This window comes from Halteromyces radiatus (genome assembly GCF_025201355.1).
Source record: "Halteromyces radiatus strain CBS 162.75 chromosome Unknown BX664scaffold_4, whole genome shotgun sequence".
Taxonomy (NCBI): domain Eukaryota; kingdom Fungi; phylum Mucoromycota; class Mucoromycetes; order Mucorales; family Cunninghamellaceae; genus Halteromyces; species Halteromyces radiatus.
The window spans coordinates 327,830-343,927 of NW_026251690.1; the positions used below are offsets into that span (position 1 = coordinate 327,830).

The 16,098-nt window shown below is 32.1% G+C and overlaps 7 protein-coding genes across 7 annotated transcripts; 5 read left to right on the top strand and 2 right to left on the bottom strand.

Moving 5' to 3' along the window:
• Positions 1–18: 18 nt before the first annotated feature.
• BX664DRAFT_296103 (uncharacterized protein) lies at positions 19–1,772 on the bottom strand. Its single transcript, XM_051542185.1, has 6 exons — positions 1,596–1,772; positions 1,252–1,527; positions 904–1,186; positions 634–815; positions 419–548; positions 19–356 (listed from the first exon to the last, which is right to left on the bottom strand). The coding sequence occupies exons 1-6, from the start codon at positions 1,614–1,616 to the stop codon at positions 181–183; spliced, it is 1,068 nt and encodes a 355-aa protein (XP_051399609.1). The 5' UTR covers positions 1,617–1,772; the 3' UTR covers positions 19–180.
• A 372-nt stretch (positions 1,773–2,144) lies between these two features.
• BX664DRAFT_331323 (LETM1-like protein-domain-containing protein) lies at positions 2,145–4,469 on the top strand. The gene is made up of 7 exons (XM_051545119.1): positions 2,145–2,637; positions 2,696–2,839; positions 2,903–3,037; positions 3,113–3,316; positions 3,401–3,655; positions 3,740–4,141; positions 4,214–4,469. The coding sequence occupies exons 1-7, from the start codon at positions 2,170–2,172 to the stop codon at positions 4,391–4,393; spliced, it is 1,788 nt and encodes a 595-aa protein (XP_051399610.1). The 5' UTR covers positions 2,145–2,169; the 3' UTR covers positions 4,394–4,469.
• Positions 4,470–4,533: 64 nt separating this feature from the next.
• Positions 4,534–7,092, top strand: BX664DRAFT_331326 (dynein light intermediate chain-domain-containing protein). The gene is made up of 8 exons (XM_051545120.1): positions 4,534–4,806; positions 4,881–5,102; positions 5,170–5,436; positions 5,492–5,715; positions 5,784–5,877; positions 5,940–6,271; positions 6,337–6,591; positions 6,656–7,092. The coding sequence occupies exons 1-8, from the start codon at positions 4,656–4,658 to the stop codon at positions 7,007–7,009; spliced, it is 1,899 nt and encodes a 632-aa protein (XP_051399611.1). The 5' UTR covers positions 4,534–4,655; the 3' UTR covers positions 7,010–7,092.
• Positions 7,093–7,528: 436 nt separating this feature from the next.
• Positions 7,529–8,798, top strand: BX664DRAFT_279342 (nucleoside phosphorylase domain-containing protein). The gene is made up of 2 exons (XM_051541438.1): positions 7,529–7,694; positions 7,781–8,798. The coding sequence occupies exons 1-2, from the start codon at positions 7,596–7,598 to the stop codon at positions 8,576–8,578; spliced, it is 897 nt and encodes a 298-aa protein (XP_051399612.1). The 5' UTR covers positions 7,529–7,595; the 3' UTR covers positions 8,579–8,798.
• Positions 8,799–9,052: 254 nt separating this feature from the next.
• On the bottom strand, positions 9,053–11,102 carry BX664DRAFT_358414 (uncharacterized protein; the record flags this gene model as incomplete). The annotated part of the gene is made up of 8 exons (XM_051548037.1): positions 9,053–9,794; positions 9,847–9,985; positions 10,052–10,381; positions 10,453–10,542; positions 10,613–10,669; positions 10,768–10,791; positions 10,900–11,033; positions 11,093–11,102. The coding sequence occupies 8 exons, from the start codon at positions 11,100–11,102 to the stop codon at positions 9,163–9,165; spliced, it is 1,416 nt and encodes a 471-aa protein (XP_051399613.1). The 3' UTR covers positions 9,053–9,162.
• A 480-nt stretch (positions 11,103–11,582) lies between these two features.
• BX664DRAFT_279347 (uncharacterized protein) lies at positions 11,583–12,703 on the top strand (the record flags this gene model as incomplete). The annotated part of the gene is made up of 3 exons (XM_051541439.1): positions 11,583–11,709; positions 11,801–12,073; positions 12,157–12,703. Coding segments are annotated over exons 1-3 (936 nt in total), but the record flags the coding sequence as incomplete, so codon positions are not given.
• A 1,060-nt stretch (positions 12,704–13,763) lies between these two features.
• On the top strand, positions 13,764–15,725 carry BX664DRAFT_331336 (uncharacterized protein). The gene is made up of 7 exons (XM_051545121.1): positions 13,764–14,067; positions 14,167–14,614; positions 14,684–14,776; positions 14,841–15,016; positions 15,078–15,167; positions 15,239–15,355; positions 15,408–15,725. Exons 1-7 carry the CDS (start codon positions 13,825–13,827, stop codon positions 15,531–15,533), a joined length of 1,293 nt encoding a protein of 430 aa, XP_051399615.1. The 5' UTR covers positions 13,764–13,824; the 3' UTR covers positions 15,534–15,725.
• The last annotated feature ends 373 nt before the right edge of the window (positions 15,726–16,098 follow it).

Consider the following 16,098-nt stretch of genomic DNA (forward strand, 5'->3'; position numbering starts at 1 on the left):
GATATGCATAACTTTGTTATCAAAACTAATTATACAGTGAGGAGAGATGAATTTTTATTAAGAAATAGAGAGGAAAAAGACAGGTATGATAACAAATGATATAATATATATAATAAATAATATAATAAAATAAACAACTACAAAAGGATGATATATATATAGAAGAAAAAAAAAAGAGGATCAATCTTCATCAATTCGCCAAGAGAGTCTTGATTGTGATTTTTGTATAGTCAGTTCATGTTTATTCTTGTTGGCCGCACCACGTTGAACATAGGGTTGTAATCCACGTTCGAAATTCCGCATACAAAGGCAACCCAATACAACTGTACTAATATCCATAACCACACCTAGCCATACTATATAAAGTAACGGAGTTAGAAAAAGATCATCAGGACAAAAAAATAAATTAAGAACTTACCAAGGCAAATCCAGACATACCAACTATTGTAAGGACCCATAGTTTGTAGAAGAATCAAGACATAATGAACAATAACAATAGCTTCAAATGTAATAAAAATGATCATTCGTCCATAACTTTCGTTGCTACCCTATATAGAATAATAAGAAAGAAAAAAAAGAAAAGATCAATGAATGATATGGATAATTTCTCTTTTTTTTTTAAAAAAAACATACAGCAGTTCTGGCAAAATAAAACATTGGTAACATAAGTATAGTGATGGCTATTTGAATCCCTGTTTCCCATTGAATGCCTTGTTTTATGGCATATTGAATAACATAAAAGATGGATACCAAGAATTGAGTGAAGACATCAATTTTGAGTGATAATACAAAGAATTGGAATACTCTATACATTTCTAAATAAATAAATAAATAATAATAATAATAATCAAAAAAGATTAAAATAATAATAATGATGATGATAATGATTTTTTTAGAATTTACTTTGAATACTAAGTTGTGCACCAAGTTTTTTATATATATTCCAACCAAATTGTCTTGACATTTGATAACTAAGATAGGCCATAACACAAGCAAAAATCAAGATAACCACAGAGAGAGCAATTTCTAATTTTTCGGCGAGATCCAAAGGTTCAATAGAAAAACGAGTATTAGATAACTTCGTTAACCATTTATTTCCATCTACAACTTCAAGTGCACCCAATACAGCACAAATAATATTAATATTTGCCAAAGCTAAGATTTCCGCGGTATTTTGATAAACAGTCTAAAAAAAAAAAAAAATGAATTAAGAAATAAAGTTTTGATTTGATATTAAAAAAAAATACTTACTGCATCAATAGCCATGACTACAAACCAAATTTCAAAACCAATAAAACAAATATTTTCCCATTTGATACGACCTAATCGATCGGCAGCCATCATAGGTATTTCAGTTTCGGGGATACTACCGGTAAGTAAACCTTCACTAGGAGGAGTCGGTAATAATCTTGCTTCAGTATCATTAAGTGAACATATCACGCTTTGTAAAATCACTACAAAGATACATTGTAAAACTGCCACTCCAACATAACATTTTGACCACCTTGTTTCTGTTACTCGATGTATCTATTAAAAAAATATATATATATATATTAAATATAAAAAAAAATTCTTCTCTTTTCTATTTTACTTACAATCTTTTGTAATGTCACCATTCTTTTTTTTTTATTTATTTTTATTTTATTGTTGTTGTTGTTAATAACGTGATATAAAGAAACAATCCAGCTGTTTCTTATTGATATATAAGAAGAAAAAGAAAGAAGATAAAAAAAAAGAATAGGAAAAAAAGGAAAGTAAAGGGTTTAGAGAACAAAAAAAAAAGAAAAGAAGGAAACAAAAGAAAAAAAAAAGAGATTAAAAAAAAAAGATACAAATTTAGACTTATTTCTGTGTTACTTCGCTCAGTCTTTTTTTGTCTCTATAAATATATATTAAATAATACGTGTTGTCTAAGTAGATCTTTAACAATCATTATTACCTACGAGTCACTTTTTTTTTATTTTATCTTTTTGTGTACCTTTTTTTCATTCTGTTTCCCCTTGATCACCCGCTTTCACTTTTTGGTGATGACTCAAAAAATTTGCCTTCTTCTTTTTTTTACTTCTTTTTTTTACTCTCCGATACTATCGTTGTATAAATACCATTGTTATTTTTTTCCTTTTTCCTTTTTTCCTTTTTTTTTTTTTTTTTTTTTATTACTATTGTCCCATGTATACTCATATAACCACACGGTCTACTTGTAGATCTATTCGACCTTCTAATAATCTTATTCAACTTTATATTCGAGCTATTGATTTACGACAAAGACAACCACGTACTGTTGGTATTCATACTACTTCTATCACTTCTCGTTCTTTTCGTACTGCCTTACCAAATGAATTACGTATCTTAAGAGCAGAAAAACCAAAGGATATTCCCAAATCAACTGATGAAAAGGATACTTTAGCTTCTCGTGCTGTCTCTCTTGCCAAAGAACGTCTCAAAGAACAACAAACCTCTGGTACTTCTGCTGCTACTGTGTCAAAACCTAAGAAAACAATATGGCAAAAAGTCAAGGAAGAAGCTGTACATTATTGGCATGGAACAAAACTTTTAGGTTTAGAAATTCGAATTTCTTCAAAACTCACTTGGAAACTTTTGAATGGTGGTCATTTAACTCGTAGAGAAGCTCGTCAGGTAAAAATAAAAATAGAAAATAGAAAAAACATACTTACATCTCCTCTCTCTTTTGTAGCTTCGACGTACAACTTCGGATCTTTTACGATTAATTCCTTTTGCTGTGTTTATCATTGTTCCTTTCATGGAATTGTTGTTACCTGTAGCTTTGAAACTATTTCCCAATATGTTACCTAGTACATTTGAAAACAAGTCTCTCGAAGTAAGAATTTTTCTATTATGATTTTATATCACTCATTTCCCTTATTCTCATTTTATCAAATAGGAAGAAAAGAAACGAAAACTACTCAAGGTACGATTGGAAATGGCTAGATTTTTACAAGAAACTATCTCTGAAACTGGTTTTGCTGGATCTGACAATGAAGAATCTGCCAAAGAGTTTGCCGACTTTTTCAGAAAAGTAAAATAAAAAAAAACAAATACCATGATTCATATTAACTTTTTATTATTATTATTATTATTATTTTGATGATAGATTCGTATTACTGGCGAACAAGCCTCTACTGAAGATTTATTAAATGTTGCCCGTCGTTTTGAAGATGAATTAACTTTGGACAATTTATCTCGTCCTCAACTTGTATCCATGTGCCGTTATATGAATATCAATGCCTTTGGTACAGACAACTTTTTACGTTTCCAAATTCGTAATCGTATGCGTCAAATCAAGGCTGATGACAAGGTAAGTTTTAGATAAAGAAAAAAAAATAGATGTGATGGCTGGTTTGTTTATTTTATTTTTTTTTAAAAAAAAAACAATGATTAGGTTATTCAAGCTGAAGGTATTGAATCATTGACTATACAAGAATTGCAAGCTGCTTGTGCTGCACGTGGTTTCCGCTCTATTGGTATTTCCCCTGGTCGTTTACAGGATGAATTGGAACAATGGGTAGATCTTCATTTGAATCATCATGTCCCTTCTACACTCTTGGTATTATCTAGAGCATTCAGTTTCACTGACCGTCCCATGACCACTGAAGAAGCTCTCAAGGCTACTTTTAATAGTTTACCTGATAATTTGGTAAGTGATCTGTTTATTTATTTATCCAACAAAGACTCATTTATTATTATTATTGTTTTTTTTTTTTTTAAAAAAAAAATCTAGGTCAACGAAGCAGAACTTCAAGTACTTGAAATGGTGGGCACCAGTACTTATAAACAAAAATTGGATGTATTAGAACAACAACAAGAATTAATTGAAGATGAATCTGAACAAGAAGAAAAGGAAGCCAAGGCTAGAGCAGATGCTAAAGAAGCAGCAGAAGAAGCGGAAAGAAAACGTCAAGAAGAAGAAGAAATCATCAGAAAGCAACAAGCCGAAGCAGATAAACGGGATACCTTTATTACTGAAGAAGAAACAGAAGAAGAAAAGAAAGAAGAAGCATTATCAAAGGAACAACAAGATGAATTACATGAAGCTCTTGCCAAGTTACGTACTAAAGTGGATGTTTTGGAAGAACGGGCACAATTGAATGAAATCAAGATTCAACATGAAGATTACAAAGAGGTAAAATTAAAAAATAATGGAAGAATGAATGATTTTAAATTTTGAAATGATTATTTTTTTTTTTTTTTGTAGTTGATTGAAGAATTAAAGGAAGCTACTCACAAGGATGCTGATAAGACAACTGCTCGACTTGGTAAACGACTTGAAAAGATGTTGACTCAAATTGACAAGGATATTGATGCTATGGAAAAGGAACATAAAGAAAAAGAACAAAAATCCGAGGATCAAGGTACAAATCATGTAGACAAATAGATTTAGTTTCGACAAAATAGATATAATATAGGCAAGTTTTTTCTCAATAAAGTTGGTCATTTACAACTCAGCAGAAGCACAGTGTATTTTTTTTTTTGTTTATTCATTTTTTTTTTTCTTTGACGCATTCCTTCCTTTTTTTTTTTTTTTCTTTTTTCACTTCGAATATATCTGTACTTTTATTGATTCCTCCTCCTCCTTTTTCCATTTTCTTTTTACACGTAGTTTATTAAACTTTAGTTATACCTTTATTTTATTTATAATGTTGACGGCGACTCCTCAACGACCATCGGCCACAGCGACAACCAGTAGTAGTACTCAGACTTCATCTGAAAAAGATGAAATTTGGTCTACTATTTTAAAAGGTGTAGCTTCTTCCAAGATGGTTCCCACTAAGAATATTTTATTACTTGGTAAATAAGTTTTTTTTTTCTTTTCTTTTAATATCATCTAATAAACTTTTCCTTTTTTTTTTCTTTTCTTTTAGGTGACTCCGGTTGCGGAAAATCAACCCTTATTCATTACCTCAAAAACGATCCTGGACCTCAACCTGTTATGCCCGAAACAGATAATTTGCCACCTTCTTCATTTAACGTTTCAGCTTCTAACAACTATACCCCTATGCCTATTGAAAATCTCGATGATGACATGTCCAATAATCTTGCTCTTGGTTATACTTTTGTTGATATTCAAGATGAAGAAAATGAAGGCAAGTGTTGTACCTGACACACATTTTTTTTTTTGAAAAGTTTTAACGTGTTTATTATTATTTATAGTGATTGCACGACTTGGGTTGTATCAATTAGGATTATCAGCACCTGAATATCTTCCTTTACTCAAATTTGCTCTATCAGCAAATACTTTGGCAGATTCTATGGTGGTACTTGTATTGGATTGGACACGACCTTGGAAATTTTTAGAATCATTACAACGTTGGATGAATGTATTGGAACATACAATGAATGAAATACGAAAAGAAGGTGGTAATCCGGATTCTTCCTGGACTCGAGGAAAGGCTGTATTGGATGAACTTCGAGAAAAAGGTAAAATCATAGTATGATTATTTATTATATTCTAATACTTTTTATTATTTCATAGTCGAGCTTTATCTCAAGACTTACACAGAACCTGTACCAAATAGTAATGGATTCAATTTGACGGCTTCAACTTCGACAAGTTCTGTACCATCCACTCCTACCAATAACTTTGTTTCCACATCTCTAGTCACCACCACTACTGTTGCCGATCAAGTCACTTTACCTCTCCCTACTGGATGCCTTACTTCAAATTATGGTATACCTATCACTGTTGTATGCTGCAAAGTAAGAAAACAAAAAAAAAAAAAAGGAAATGTTGGATTGTTTTATCTCACTTTTATCATTATCTACAGAGTGATCATTTTACAAAATTGGAACAAACTCATGATTACAAGGACGATCAATTTGATTTTATTCAACAAACTCTTCGCTGTGTATGCATGAAATGTAAGTTTTCCAAACAATTTTTTTTTTTATTTGTTTATTGATGTCTCTTTTTTTTCCATTAGATGGGGCTGCACTCTTTTATACTTCCACATTGAAACCTTATACATTTCATAATTTACGACAATATATTCTTCACCGTGTACTTACTACATCCAGCAAAACGTACCCTTATTTGATGAAAGCACAAGTTGTAGAACGTGATAGTGTTGCAGTACCTTCGGGATGGGATTCTTGGGGAAAGATTAGAGTGTTACGTGATGGATTTGATTGTGAAGCAGTCAATCAAGGATGGGATGCTGATATGGAATCTATTTTGGATCGACAACCACATAGTGCTCATGGTGCAAGGGGGATTTATGAAGAAGTCATTATTAGTCCAGATACAGAAGAACAGGTAAATAATATACTAGTTAAATTAAGGATGGAAATGTATAACCGAATGATATATGTATATTTTAGCCTTTAAATATTCCACCAGCTGTGACCTGTGAAGATGAACAAGTGTTTTTGGAACGTCATTTTGAAACATTGCAACGGGCTTCCGATGGACCTAGTCGACAAGGAACAGGTGCCTCAGCTACAGCTAGACCAAGTGTAGTGGGTCCTTTGGGTGTATCATCAGCTACTATTGATTTGATGCAGGTTGGATCAGACAAGGAGAATGATATTACAAGTCGATCAAGTAGATCAAAGGATGATAAGTTATTAAACATGGTAAGAAAGAAAGAAAGAATGCGTATAACTGAATGAATTCATATATATATATCTTTTTTTTTAGGGTCCAAGTCCTATACAAACAACACCATCTGTAGTTGGATTAACATCTGGTACAACAAGTCCATTGGGTGCTGGAGGTGCGGGTGGTGCTGGTGGTGCTTCTAATGAAGTATTGGCCAACTTTTTCCAGTCTTTACTCTCCAAAAAAGCAGCATCTGGTGGTTCACCTACAAGTGCCTCTCCTACTTCTAGTTTATTGAATGGTACTCTCACTTCAAATGGTGGTGGAACTGGTGGTTCAATTGGTCTAGGTGGCGGGCGTGATGAAACTGGTTCTGGAAGAAGATCGACATTGAATAGAAAAGAAGTACATAAGGAATTGAATCGTATGCGTCAAAGTGTCAACAAACCATAGTTAGTTTTCCTCTCTCTTTTATTCATTTTTACCTTTTTTTTTTTTTTTTGGAGAATCCTGCGTACATTATTCCTCATTCTCTCCCTCTCGCTTTACATATATATATAAATTTATATATATATAACCTTATTTATACAAATCAAACCACTCAAATAAAAAAAAAATATCATTATTGGAAATTCATTATGTTAAATAATATAGATTATTTCAATGCTCGAAGATGAAAAGCAGTATTTATTTGGGATGAATCAAGAATTTTATGATGTAATATATAGTAGAAATAAAAAAAAGGAATCCATTTCCTCTTCACATTGATTTTATTATACCCAATGCTTACATTGAAATTACCTATACTTGAAATGCTCTATTGAAATTATGTTTTACCCTTTTTAAGTGTTTCACCAGATTGTTTGCACAGGTACAAGGAACCTATGAATTGATTGGTCAACGGAGTTTTCTGGGATCTCGTTTTTTTCTCTCTGGATTGCAAAAGAGTTTATTTTTTTTTTCTTTTCTTTATTTTTTTCTTTTTCTTATCATTGTATTTCCTTTACCTATATATCTATCTATCTATATATATATAATCATGACCAACAAACACGACGTCAAGATTGCTGTTATTGGTGGTTCTGGTCTTTATAACCTCGAAAACCTTGAAGTAGTAGAAGAAGTGAATCCTGAAACTGTAAGTCAGTCTTTTTATGTCAGGGCATTCTTTTTTTTTTTATCTATCATTCCTCTTAATACTTTATATCTATATTTTATAAATAGCCCTGGGGTTTTCCTAGTGACAAGATCATTATCAGTAAATTACCAAGTGGAGACAAGATTGCGTTTTTAGCCCGTCATGGTCGAGGTCATTACTTGACACCTACCGAAGTACCTGTACGAGCCAACATTGCTGCCTTGAAGCATCTTGGTGTGGAAGCGATCCTTGCATTCTCAGCTGTTGGATCCCTTCGAGAAGAAATCCCTCCTTGTGATTTCGTGTTGCCTGATCAATTGATTGACCGTACAAGAGGATTGCGACCTTCCACGTTCTTTGGTGAAGGATTGGTGGCGCATGCAGGATTTGCTGATCCTTTCCACAAGGGTATTGCCGACTTGGTATACAAACATCGAGGTGTGATGGACAAATGGACAATTCATCAAAACAAGACGGCTGTGTGCATGGAAGGACCTCAATTCTCCACTCGTGCTGAATCCCATCTGTATCGATCCTGGGGTGCCGATATCATCAATATGTCTGCTTTGCCTGAAGCCAAATTAGCCCGTGAAGCCGAAATCGCCTACCAAATGGTTTGTATGTCTACCGATTATGATTGCTGGCGTGTCGAAGAAGAAGCTGTCAATGTTGAAACCGTCATGGAAAACATGGTCACCAACTCGGCCAATGCTCGCAAGCTCCTCAATGCTGTCCTCCCTGATCTCGATGCCGCTGTGCGTGCTAATGAATTGTTGCCTGATCTCAAGGGATCTATGAAATTCGCTGGTATGACTGCAAAGGAAAAACGCAATCAAGACACCGTCGCCAAATTGGAATATTTGCTCCCTGGTTATTATATTTAGATTCTTGATCGTTTATATATATATATATATGTAGTATTATTATTTTGTTATTCTATCAACATTTGACTTTGTAGAAATAAAAAAGGATTGATATTAGAATGATGATGATCTTTATTAAAGAGGAATGATAACTCTCTATTCAATATGAAGGAATTCAAAAATAAGATGTCGCAACAATAGGAAATAAAATATAATAAGAATAGAAAATAAAAAAAAAAAAAAGAGATGAATTGGACGCATAATCCAAATTGAATACAGGAAGAAGGAGTGACAGTGATTTCATTGAGTATAAGAGATTTTTGAATAATAGAAAAAAAAAATATATTTAGTTAACATATCCATTTTTTTATTATATTAATTTTATAATATTACGAAAAAAAAAAAAATTGAAAACACTTAAAAAAAAAAAAAAAAAAGGGGAATACAGAAAAAAAGTCATACAAAAAAAAAAAGAGAAATAACCAAACAATAAATTAAATAACTTGATGATGATCAAGGATATGAAGAAAATAATAAAGATAGAAAAAAAAAAAAAAGAAGACCAAGGACGATAAACACAAAAAACAAACAATAAAGGAGAAAGTCTAAATGGTCATGATACTACTATTGGAGGTTTTGACTACGCCACTGGAGGTCACACCACGAGAAGTCATAGAAGAAGGCCAAGACATTTTATCGTCATCCATAGGTAGATAAGAAGGTGCCCAAGGAGAAAGGGTTTTTCGGCAATTTTGATTCGTAGAGTAAGTAGAATGGAGTCGACGATTGTTGTGAGGATGACCTAATGGAGGTACCATTACCCGGAGTTGAGGATGTCGAGCCTTGTTCTTATTTGATAAAGATAATGATGGATGAGATAGTCGTGTTGATGATGATGTTGAAGAATTTGAAGAAGATGATGATGGTGAAGATGATATCAAATGTGTGGATAATGGATAATGATGATGATGTGAAAAATGATCATATAAAGAAGAATGACGAGAGGATAATGGAGAATGATAGTACACAGGATCAGAGGAATAATCACATGGAGAGAAATCAGATCGCATCAACAAATGAACTAGATCCAAAGGACATTCTAATCCAGATACTTGAAGTAAAGCCATTTTTTGTCGTTCCGTAAATGCTGGACAAAGTAATCCGGCGCGTACTAGTCGTTCAAGCAAACTTGGTTCAATTTGTACATAATCCTTAGTCAAATGATTCATCAACGATTCTAAAAGGATAGAGATTAGTATATATATATATATTAACCTGTCATCACTTACCAATGGCCAAATTTAACATTTCATAGACTTGATCTCGATGTAATGTTGTAATAAGATGAGCTTGATGCCATGGATATTTTGCAATAATAGTAATAATGTTTTCAAAAGGACGTTCAGCACATTTTCTTGAGAAATGTAACTAATAAAAAAAAAAAAGAAATTAAAGTTATCTTTATCAAAAAAAAAAAAAAAAGATTCTATTTACCTTGTAATTTTTACAAACTACTAATAATGAATTGATTTCTTCTCTTGTAATAAAAGGAGGACATGTATTACCACCACCACCTGCTGCTGTTGACATGGATTTGACCACTTTAGTATCTGGAGGAATAGCAGTTGTTCCACTAAATTTACCACGCCATTTAGGGAATATCACGGTCAAAAGTTCTTCTTGTTGACATTGTATGACAGATACGATGCGTCCTTTCAAAGGTTTTTGGTGTTTTGTTTCAATGGCGTATCGTACATCTTCCATTGTAGCTAGTTCAACATAGGCATCTGATAAAGTTTTTCCAGTAGTTCGATCCATAAGAATCTATACATAAATATATATAAAGAAAGAAAGAATTAAGTAATGATAAAAAAAGAAAAAAAAAAGCAACTTACATGAATAGCTTGAGTATAAATGGTATTGGAAGGAATATGAAGGTTACCAAGAAACTGTTTGATATCAGTTTGAGAAACATCCCAAGGTATCTAAATGTAATAATTATATGAAATAAGTATATTTGTATATATAAAATAGACATTTTTTTTTTTTTTTTACATTTGTGAGTTTAACACATGGAAAGAAAGAAGGAGAAATGACAGTTGGTACGGTTGACTTTTAAAAGAAAAAAAAAAAAGAAAAGAAAACAAAAAAGGAAATCATGAGTTTTTTTTTTTTTTATGCATTATCTATAAGATATATATATTTTTTACCTTTGGAGGACAAAGTGAACATTCCTGAAAAGAAGAAGAGTGTAATAAACAAGAAGAACATATATAATGTTTTTTACAAATAGCATTTATCAAATCATTATTATTATTATTAGATAAACATTGACTACAAACATAATAATCATGTCTGGGTTCAAATAATGAATAAGGATGTGAAAATGCTGTAGGTGTACAAGGTGTTGGAGGTCGAATAGTAGTCATTGTATTCAATGATTCTATTGGATAAATTGGTTCTGTCAAATTTAATACTAATAAATAATAAATAAAAACATGATGATGATGATAATGATTTATATATATATTTTACCTGGTTCCATAATGATAAAAAAAAAAAAGAAGAAATAAAAAAAAAAATAATAATAAAAACCATTCAGTTTTTATAGATTCAAAAGAGTTTCTTCTCCCCTTTTTTTTTTTAAACATTTTCTTTCTTTTTTGTTTTGGGTATTTTAATTAAGCTTTTACCACTATTTTACCATTTTGGTATTTATTGTCTATATTTAACCCCCTTTTGGAATGAAGCAACAAAAAAAAAACAACTTGAATATATCAAAAAACGTATTCATCATGGAATTCTCCTATAATACTTTTTCATATATTCTGTGTTTAAATCTTGTTCACAATTCATCACCTTTACCATCGTTCTGTCTCGATTGACCAATTAAAATCACAGTGTGTAACATAAGAATAAGAAATTGAGTTTTTTTTTTTTCTTCTTCTTCTTATAGTTTATTCATTTTTTTTTCTTTTAATATTTTTTTTATTTTTATTTTTACTTTTTTTTTTTTTTTGTTTTTATAAAAGGAAGATGCAAAGTAATAACAATTGGTCAACAGCTTCTTCACAAGATACAAACTATGGACCTGGAAATTATACTTATACCAATACATATGTACCAGTTACCAATGGAAATACTCCTTCAACGTAAAAATAGAAAAGAAGAAGAAAAAAGAAGAAAAGAGGGTTTATATAGAAATATATCATCATTTATTAATGATGACTTTATTTAATATAGGTTAATGTCATTATCTCAACCAAATACACCAAGACCTGAACCTAACCTTCCTTTGGCACAAAATGATAATATTGACAACAATGCAACACATAAATCAAGATCTACTGAACGCGCTTCAAGTTTCTCAACTAATAATTTTCAAACAAGTCCTTATCCAACATCACCTATTCGACGAAGACGAACTGAATCTTCTATGTTTACTTTTGAAACAGGCCCAACTTTCTCTTCAACAAAACAATTACTTGAAATATGGAATATGGATCAAACTAATAGGTAATCCAAAAAAAAAAAAAAAAAAAATTGGATGAATCAAAAAAAAAAAAAAAAGATGATTAATATTTTTTTTATTATTATAGTCATCAATTACAAATTCATGTCAAAATGGATCGTGGATTCTTTCGAGCAGATCAAGATTGGACTTGTTATCGCCGCAATTATTTTCAAGTTAATGCTACATTTGATGTTCATGGTGTAAACTATTTGATTCAAGGCCCTGAAGTACCATGTCTTGTACAAACGGAACAACGTCAATTATTTCAAGTGGATTACTTCTCTATTGGTGTTAGTGCATGTGTATCTGGAAGTGATAAAAAAATCGATCTTATTCAACATACTCCAAAACGTGACAAAGGTCCACAAATGATACCCCAACCTAGAGCCTTACGTTCTGGTGGCAATCTACACTTGGCTCCTGTCGGATCAAATCATAATATTGTTACGTTTGAACGTATGCAATTCAAGACGGCTACTGCTAATAATGGAAAAAGACGTGCCGCTCAACAATATTATGAAATTGTCGTTGATTTATATGCAAACACATCCAATGGTCATTCTTTACGGGTTGCTTCTTGTTCTTCTGCTCCTTTAGTCGTACGTGGAAGAAGTCCTGGTCATTATGCTGATTTTCATTCTCGATATCGTGGTATGGATTCTGATCAACCTACTGTTGGTATACCTAATCATCCTGTTTCTTATGCTCCACCACTACCACCTCCGCCTCCTCCAAATCTTGGTTCTTTACCTTCTCAATCTACTATCGATGATCGATTTCAACAACCTCCATCTCGTTACATGAGTCTTCCTACATCTCCTTCTCATGATTTTGGTCATTATCAATCATATCCTCCTCCTCCTCCTCCTCCTTCTTCTTTTTATCCACCCATTATTCCTCCTTCTGGTACAGTTCCTTCGTCATCAACTCGTTCTGGTTATCAAGAATCTGATTATGTGGTACCATCATCTGCCTATCCTCAACAACAACAACAACAACAAGGTTATTATCCTAGTTCTCAAACAACTCCACTCACTTCTCCAACAACAGATGATAAATATACTCGACAAACTATGGTTTATGGTGATCGTTCATTTAAACCATCATCTCCTGAAATCAAATCCAATATCATCCAGGCACCAACATCATCATCATCGTCAGCATCATATTATACGGATCAATATCATCCACCAACCTCATCATCAGAATCATCCTCTTCTTCAACGAATACTCCTTATTCTTCCTACACAAACAATTCAACAAAAATCTCTCCATATGCTTCTTCCACTTTGGACAAATCTTCCTCGGTGGACGCTGGTCGCTCTACTGAATGAAACCTTATTTTGATCTTTGTCTTCCTCCACTTTCTTTTTTTTTACCACTTATTATTATACTTTACTATATTATTTCTATATTTTACTTTTTTATGATTGTATTCTTTTCTCCATTCCCTATTTCTTTTGTATTCTTATATTCCATGTTTGAATAAACTTTTTATTATTATTATGTATAATCGCGTTCCTGTGTGAAAATTGACCTGTGCTTTTTTTTTATTTCATGTTCCGTTTTTTGAATCAAAACCATTCATAACTACCCCTGTCAAGCCACAACAGCCAAAAAAACATAAATAAAACGCCGATCACTGCCTCTTAAACTTTTTTTTTTTCCTCTTACTTTCTTCTTTTCATTCCCCTTATTCATTCTTTTCTTTTTCTTTTTACTCTTCTTTTTTTTTAAAAAAAAAAACTGTAATATGTCAGGTTATCGTCTTCTTTTAACTTCAAATGTACGTTTTCCTCGATCGACAAATGCTAGTCAAATGATGACCGTACGTCATTATAGTTCTCCATTCAAAGTGTTTATGGATACAATCAAAGATCAAATCAACAAGAGTAAAGAAGTCCAACAAGGTGTCAAATCTTTACAAGATGAATCTGGGAAATTTGCTGAAAGTGAAACACTTAAAAGAGCCAAGGAAATGTTTGAAAAAGCAAAGGTAAAAAAAAAAGACTTGGACGATGACAAGGAATACAATATATATATATATATGAAAATGACAATGGCATTGACTCTTTATTTTTTTTTTAATGGTTAGCTTCAACAAAGTGCATCTCAAGAACGATTGAAGCAAGCAACCGAGAAATTCACAGAAACAGCCGGTAAAGTGGGACAAAGTGTGAACGAGTCATGGAAAAAGGCATCAGAAACGGAATTTGCAAAGGATACCAGTGAAAAGATCAAAAAGGCAGCAGAAAACATCAACAAGCAAGCAGAACCTTTGAAGAACAGTGCTGTTGCTGGCAAGATCTCTGAATCATTCCGAACCGTAGTGAAGGATGAATCTGGTCGATATTCTGGTTTTGTGGATAAGGAAAGTCGCCGAAAGTTGCGTGAAGAAGCTCAAAAACAAGCTGAAGCTGCTAATGCAAACACAAAGAAAGTGGTCGAGGATCCAAATGCTGGGGCTAATATGGTTTTACATAAGGATTCAAAATGGAAGGAAAGTTGGAACAAATTCAAGGAAGATAGTCCTATTATGCAAGGTAAAAAAATATATTTGATTATTATTATTATATATTGGTTGATTAACCTTTTTTTTTTTTTCTTACAAGGTATCTTCCGAGCAAGAAAAAGTTATGAAGATTCTGACAATGTATTTGTGTCATATACCCGTGCTTTTACCGATCGTGTATCAGACGCCTTTGGTAAATTATATATATATATATATAAAGATTTATCCTAACTATATCTTATTATTATTATTTGTAGGATCCATTTTTGAAGAATCTGATCAAGCTCAAGCCATTCGTGCATTCCAAACCATTGATCCTACTTTCAACATGGATAAATTTATGAAGGAAGCTCGTGGTTTCATTGTACCTGAATTAATGGAAGCTTATTTGAAAGGTGATGTGGAAACATTGAAAATATGGTGTTCTGAAGCTGTAAGTGAAAAATTGAAAAAAAAAAAAATGAAATACTGATTTTATGGATTACCTATTTTAGACATACAATGTATTGACAGCTGTCATTCAGGCTCAGATGCAACAGGGTCTTATTAGTGATTGTAAGATTCAAGACCTTCGGGATGTGGATGTAAGTGATTAAATAAGAATGAATGAAAAAAAAAAAAAGAGAACTGACCAAAATTTTTTTTTCCCCAAAAGCTGGTTGCTGCCAAGATTTTGGAAAATGATGTGCCTGTGCTTGTTTTGTCATTCCGAACACAAGAAATCATTCTTTTCCGAAATGCAAAATCTGGTGAAGTTGTTTATGGCAAAGAAGTAAGTAAAATAGTATTATAGTAAGAAATTCATATTTATTTATTTATTTTAGGATCAAATTGAACAAGTAACATATGCTTGTGTATTTACCAAAGAACCTGAAGACCTTCAAAACCCCATTACATCTGGTTGGAGAATCATTGATATGGCCAAACATGACTCTAGACCTGTATGGTAGATAGATTGTAGATAGATAGATAAATTATATATTATTATTTAGTAGTAGGCTCTATTTTTTTTTTTTTATTCTGATCTTTTAGACATACAATCACATTCCCCTTCTCCCTATATATGAATCAACCTTTCCCCTCATGATCATTAACCCCTCTCTCTCTTTTATTAATAAACACATTTGTATTCTTTTCATTTATTAAATTTGACCTTTACCCTTTATTTGGTTGATTCGGAGAACAAAGTTGGAACACAAAAGTCGTACGTTTTTTTCTATTCATTTTTTTTTGATCGAAGGTACAGACCATACATGATGATGTAAGCTCCATTGTTTTTTTTTTTAAGAAGAAGCATGAGCTTCACACTAAAAGAGGAGCATAATTATTTATCCTATGACAAAAATCAATCTTTCTCCTTAAATTTTTTTTTTTTTTTTTTTTTGCTCCCGTGAGTCATTATTGTCTGCTTGTCATTCCTTACTATTCATTCCGAGGATGATCACTATAATAAGTTGGTGATACTTTTTATCTTTTTAGGCTTTGTTGTGTTTTTTTTACTTTCATACTGCATAC

Bases quoted from the DNA above. Each gene is read 5' to 3' on its own strand.
- BX664DRAFT_296103 (XM_051542185.1), bottom strand. From the start codon at position 1,616: ATGGTGACATTACAAAAGATT. The intron at 1,528-1,595 runs GTAAGTAAAATA...TTTTTTTAATAG, and splicing joins TGGTGACATTACAAAAGATT to ATACATCGAGTAACAGAAAC. The intron at 1,187-1,251 runs GTAAGTATTTTT...TTTTTTTTTTAG, and splicing joins TAGTCATGGCTATTGATGCA to ACTGTTTATCAAAATACCGC.
- BX664DRAFT_331323 (XM_051545119.1), top strand. From the start codon at position 2,170: ATGTATACTCATATAACCACACGGTCTACTTGTAGATCTATTCGACCT. The intron at 2,638-2,695 runs GTAAAAATAAAA...TCTCTTTTGTAG, and splicing joins CTCGTAGAGAAGCTCGTCAG to CTTCGACGTACAACTTCGGA. The intron at 3,317-3,400 runs GTAAGTTTTAGA...AACAATGATTAG, and splicing joins AAATCAAGGCTGATGACAAG to GTTATTCAAGCTGAAGGTAT.
- BX664DRAFT_331326 (XM_051545120.1), top strand. From the start codon at position 4,656: ATGTTGACGGCGACTCCTCAACGACCATCGGCCACAGCGACAACCAGT. The intron at 5,103-5,169 runs GCAAGTGTTGTA...TATTATTTATAG, and splicing joins TCAAGATGAAGAAAATGAAG to TGATTGCACGACTTGGGTTG. The intron at 5,437-5,491 runs GTAAAATCATAG...ATTATTTCATAG, and splicing joins GGATGAACTTCGAGAAAAAG to TCGAGCTTTATCTCAAGACT.
- BX664DRAFT_279342 (XM_051541438.1), top strand. From the start codon at position 7,596: ATGACCAACAAACACGACGTCAAGATTGCTGTTATTGGTGGTTCTGGT. The intron at 7,695-7,780 runs GTAAGTCAGTCT...TTTTATAAATAG, and splicing joins AAGAAGTGAATCCTGAAACT to CCCTGGGGTTTTCCTAGTGA.
- BX664DRAFT_331336 (XM_051545121.1), top strand. From the start codon at position 13,825: ATGTCAGGTTATCGTCTTCTTTTAACTTCAAATGTACGTTTTCCTCGA. The intron at 15,017-15,077 runs GTAAGTGAAAAA...TACCTATTTTAG, and splicing joins AAATATGGTGTTCTGAAGCT to ACATACAATGTATTGACAGC. The intron at 15,356-15,407 runs GTAAGTAAAATA...TATTTATTTTAG, and splicing joins AAGTTGTTTATGGCAAAGAA to GATCAAATTGAACAAGTAAC.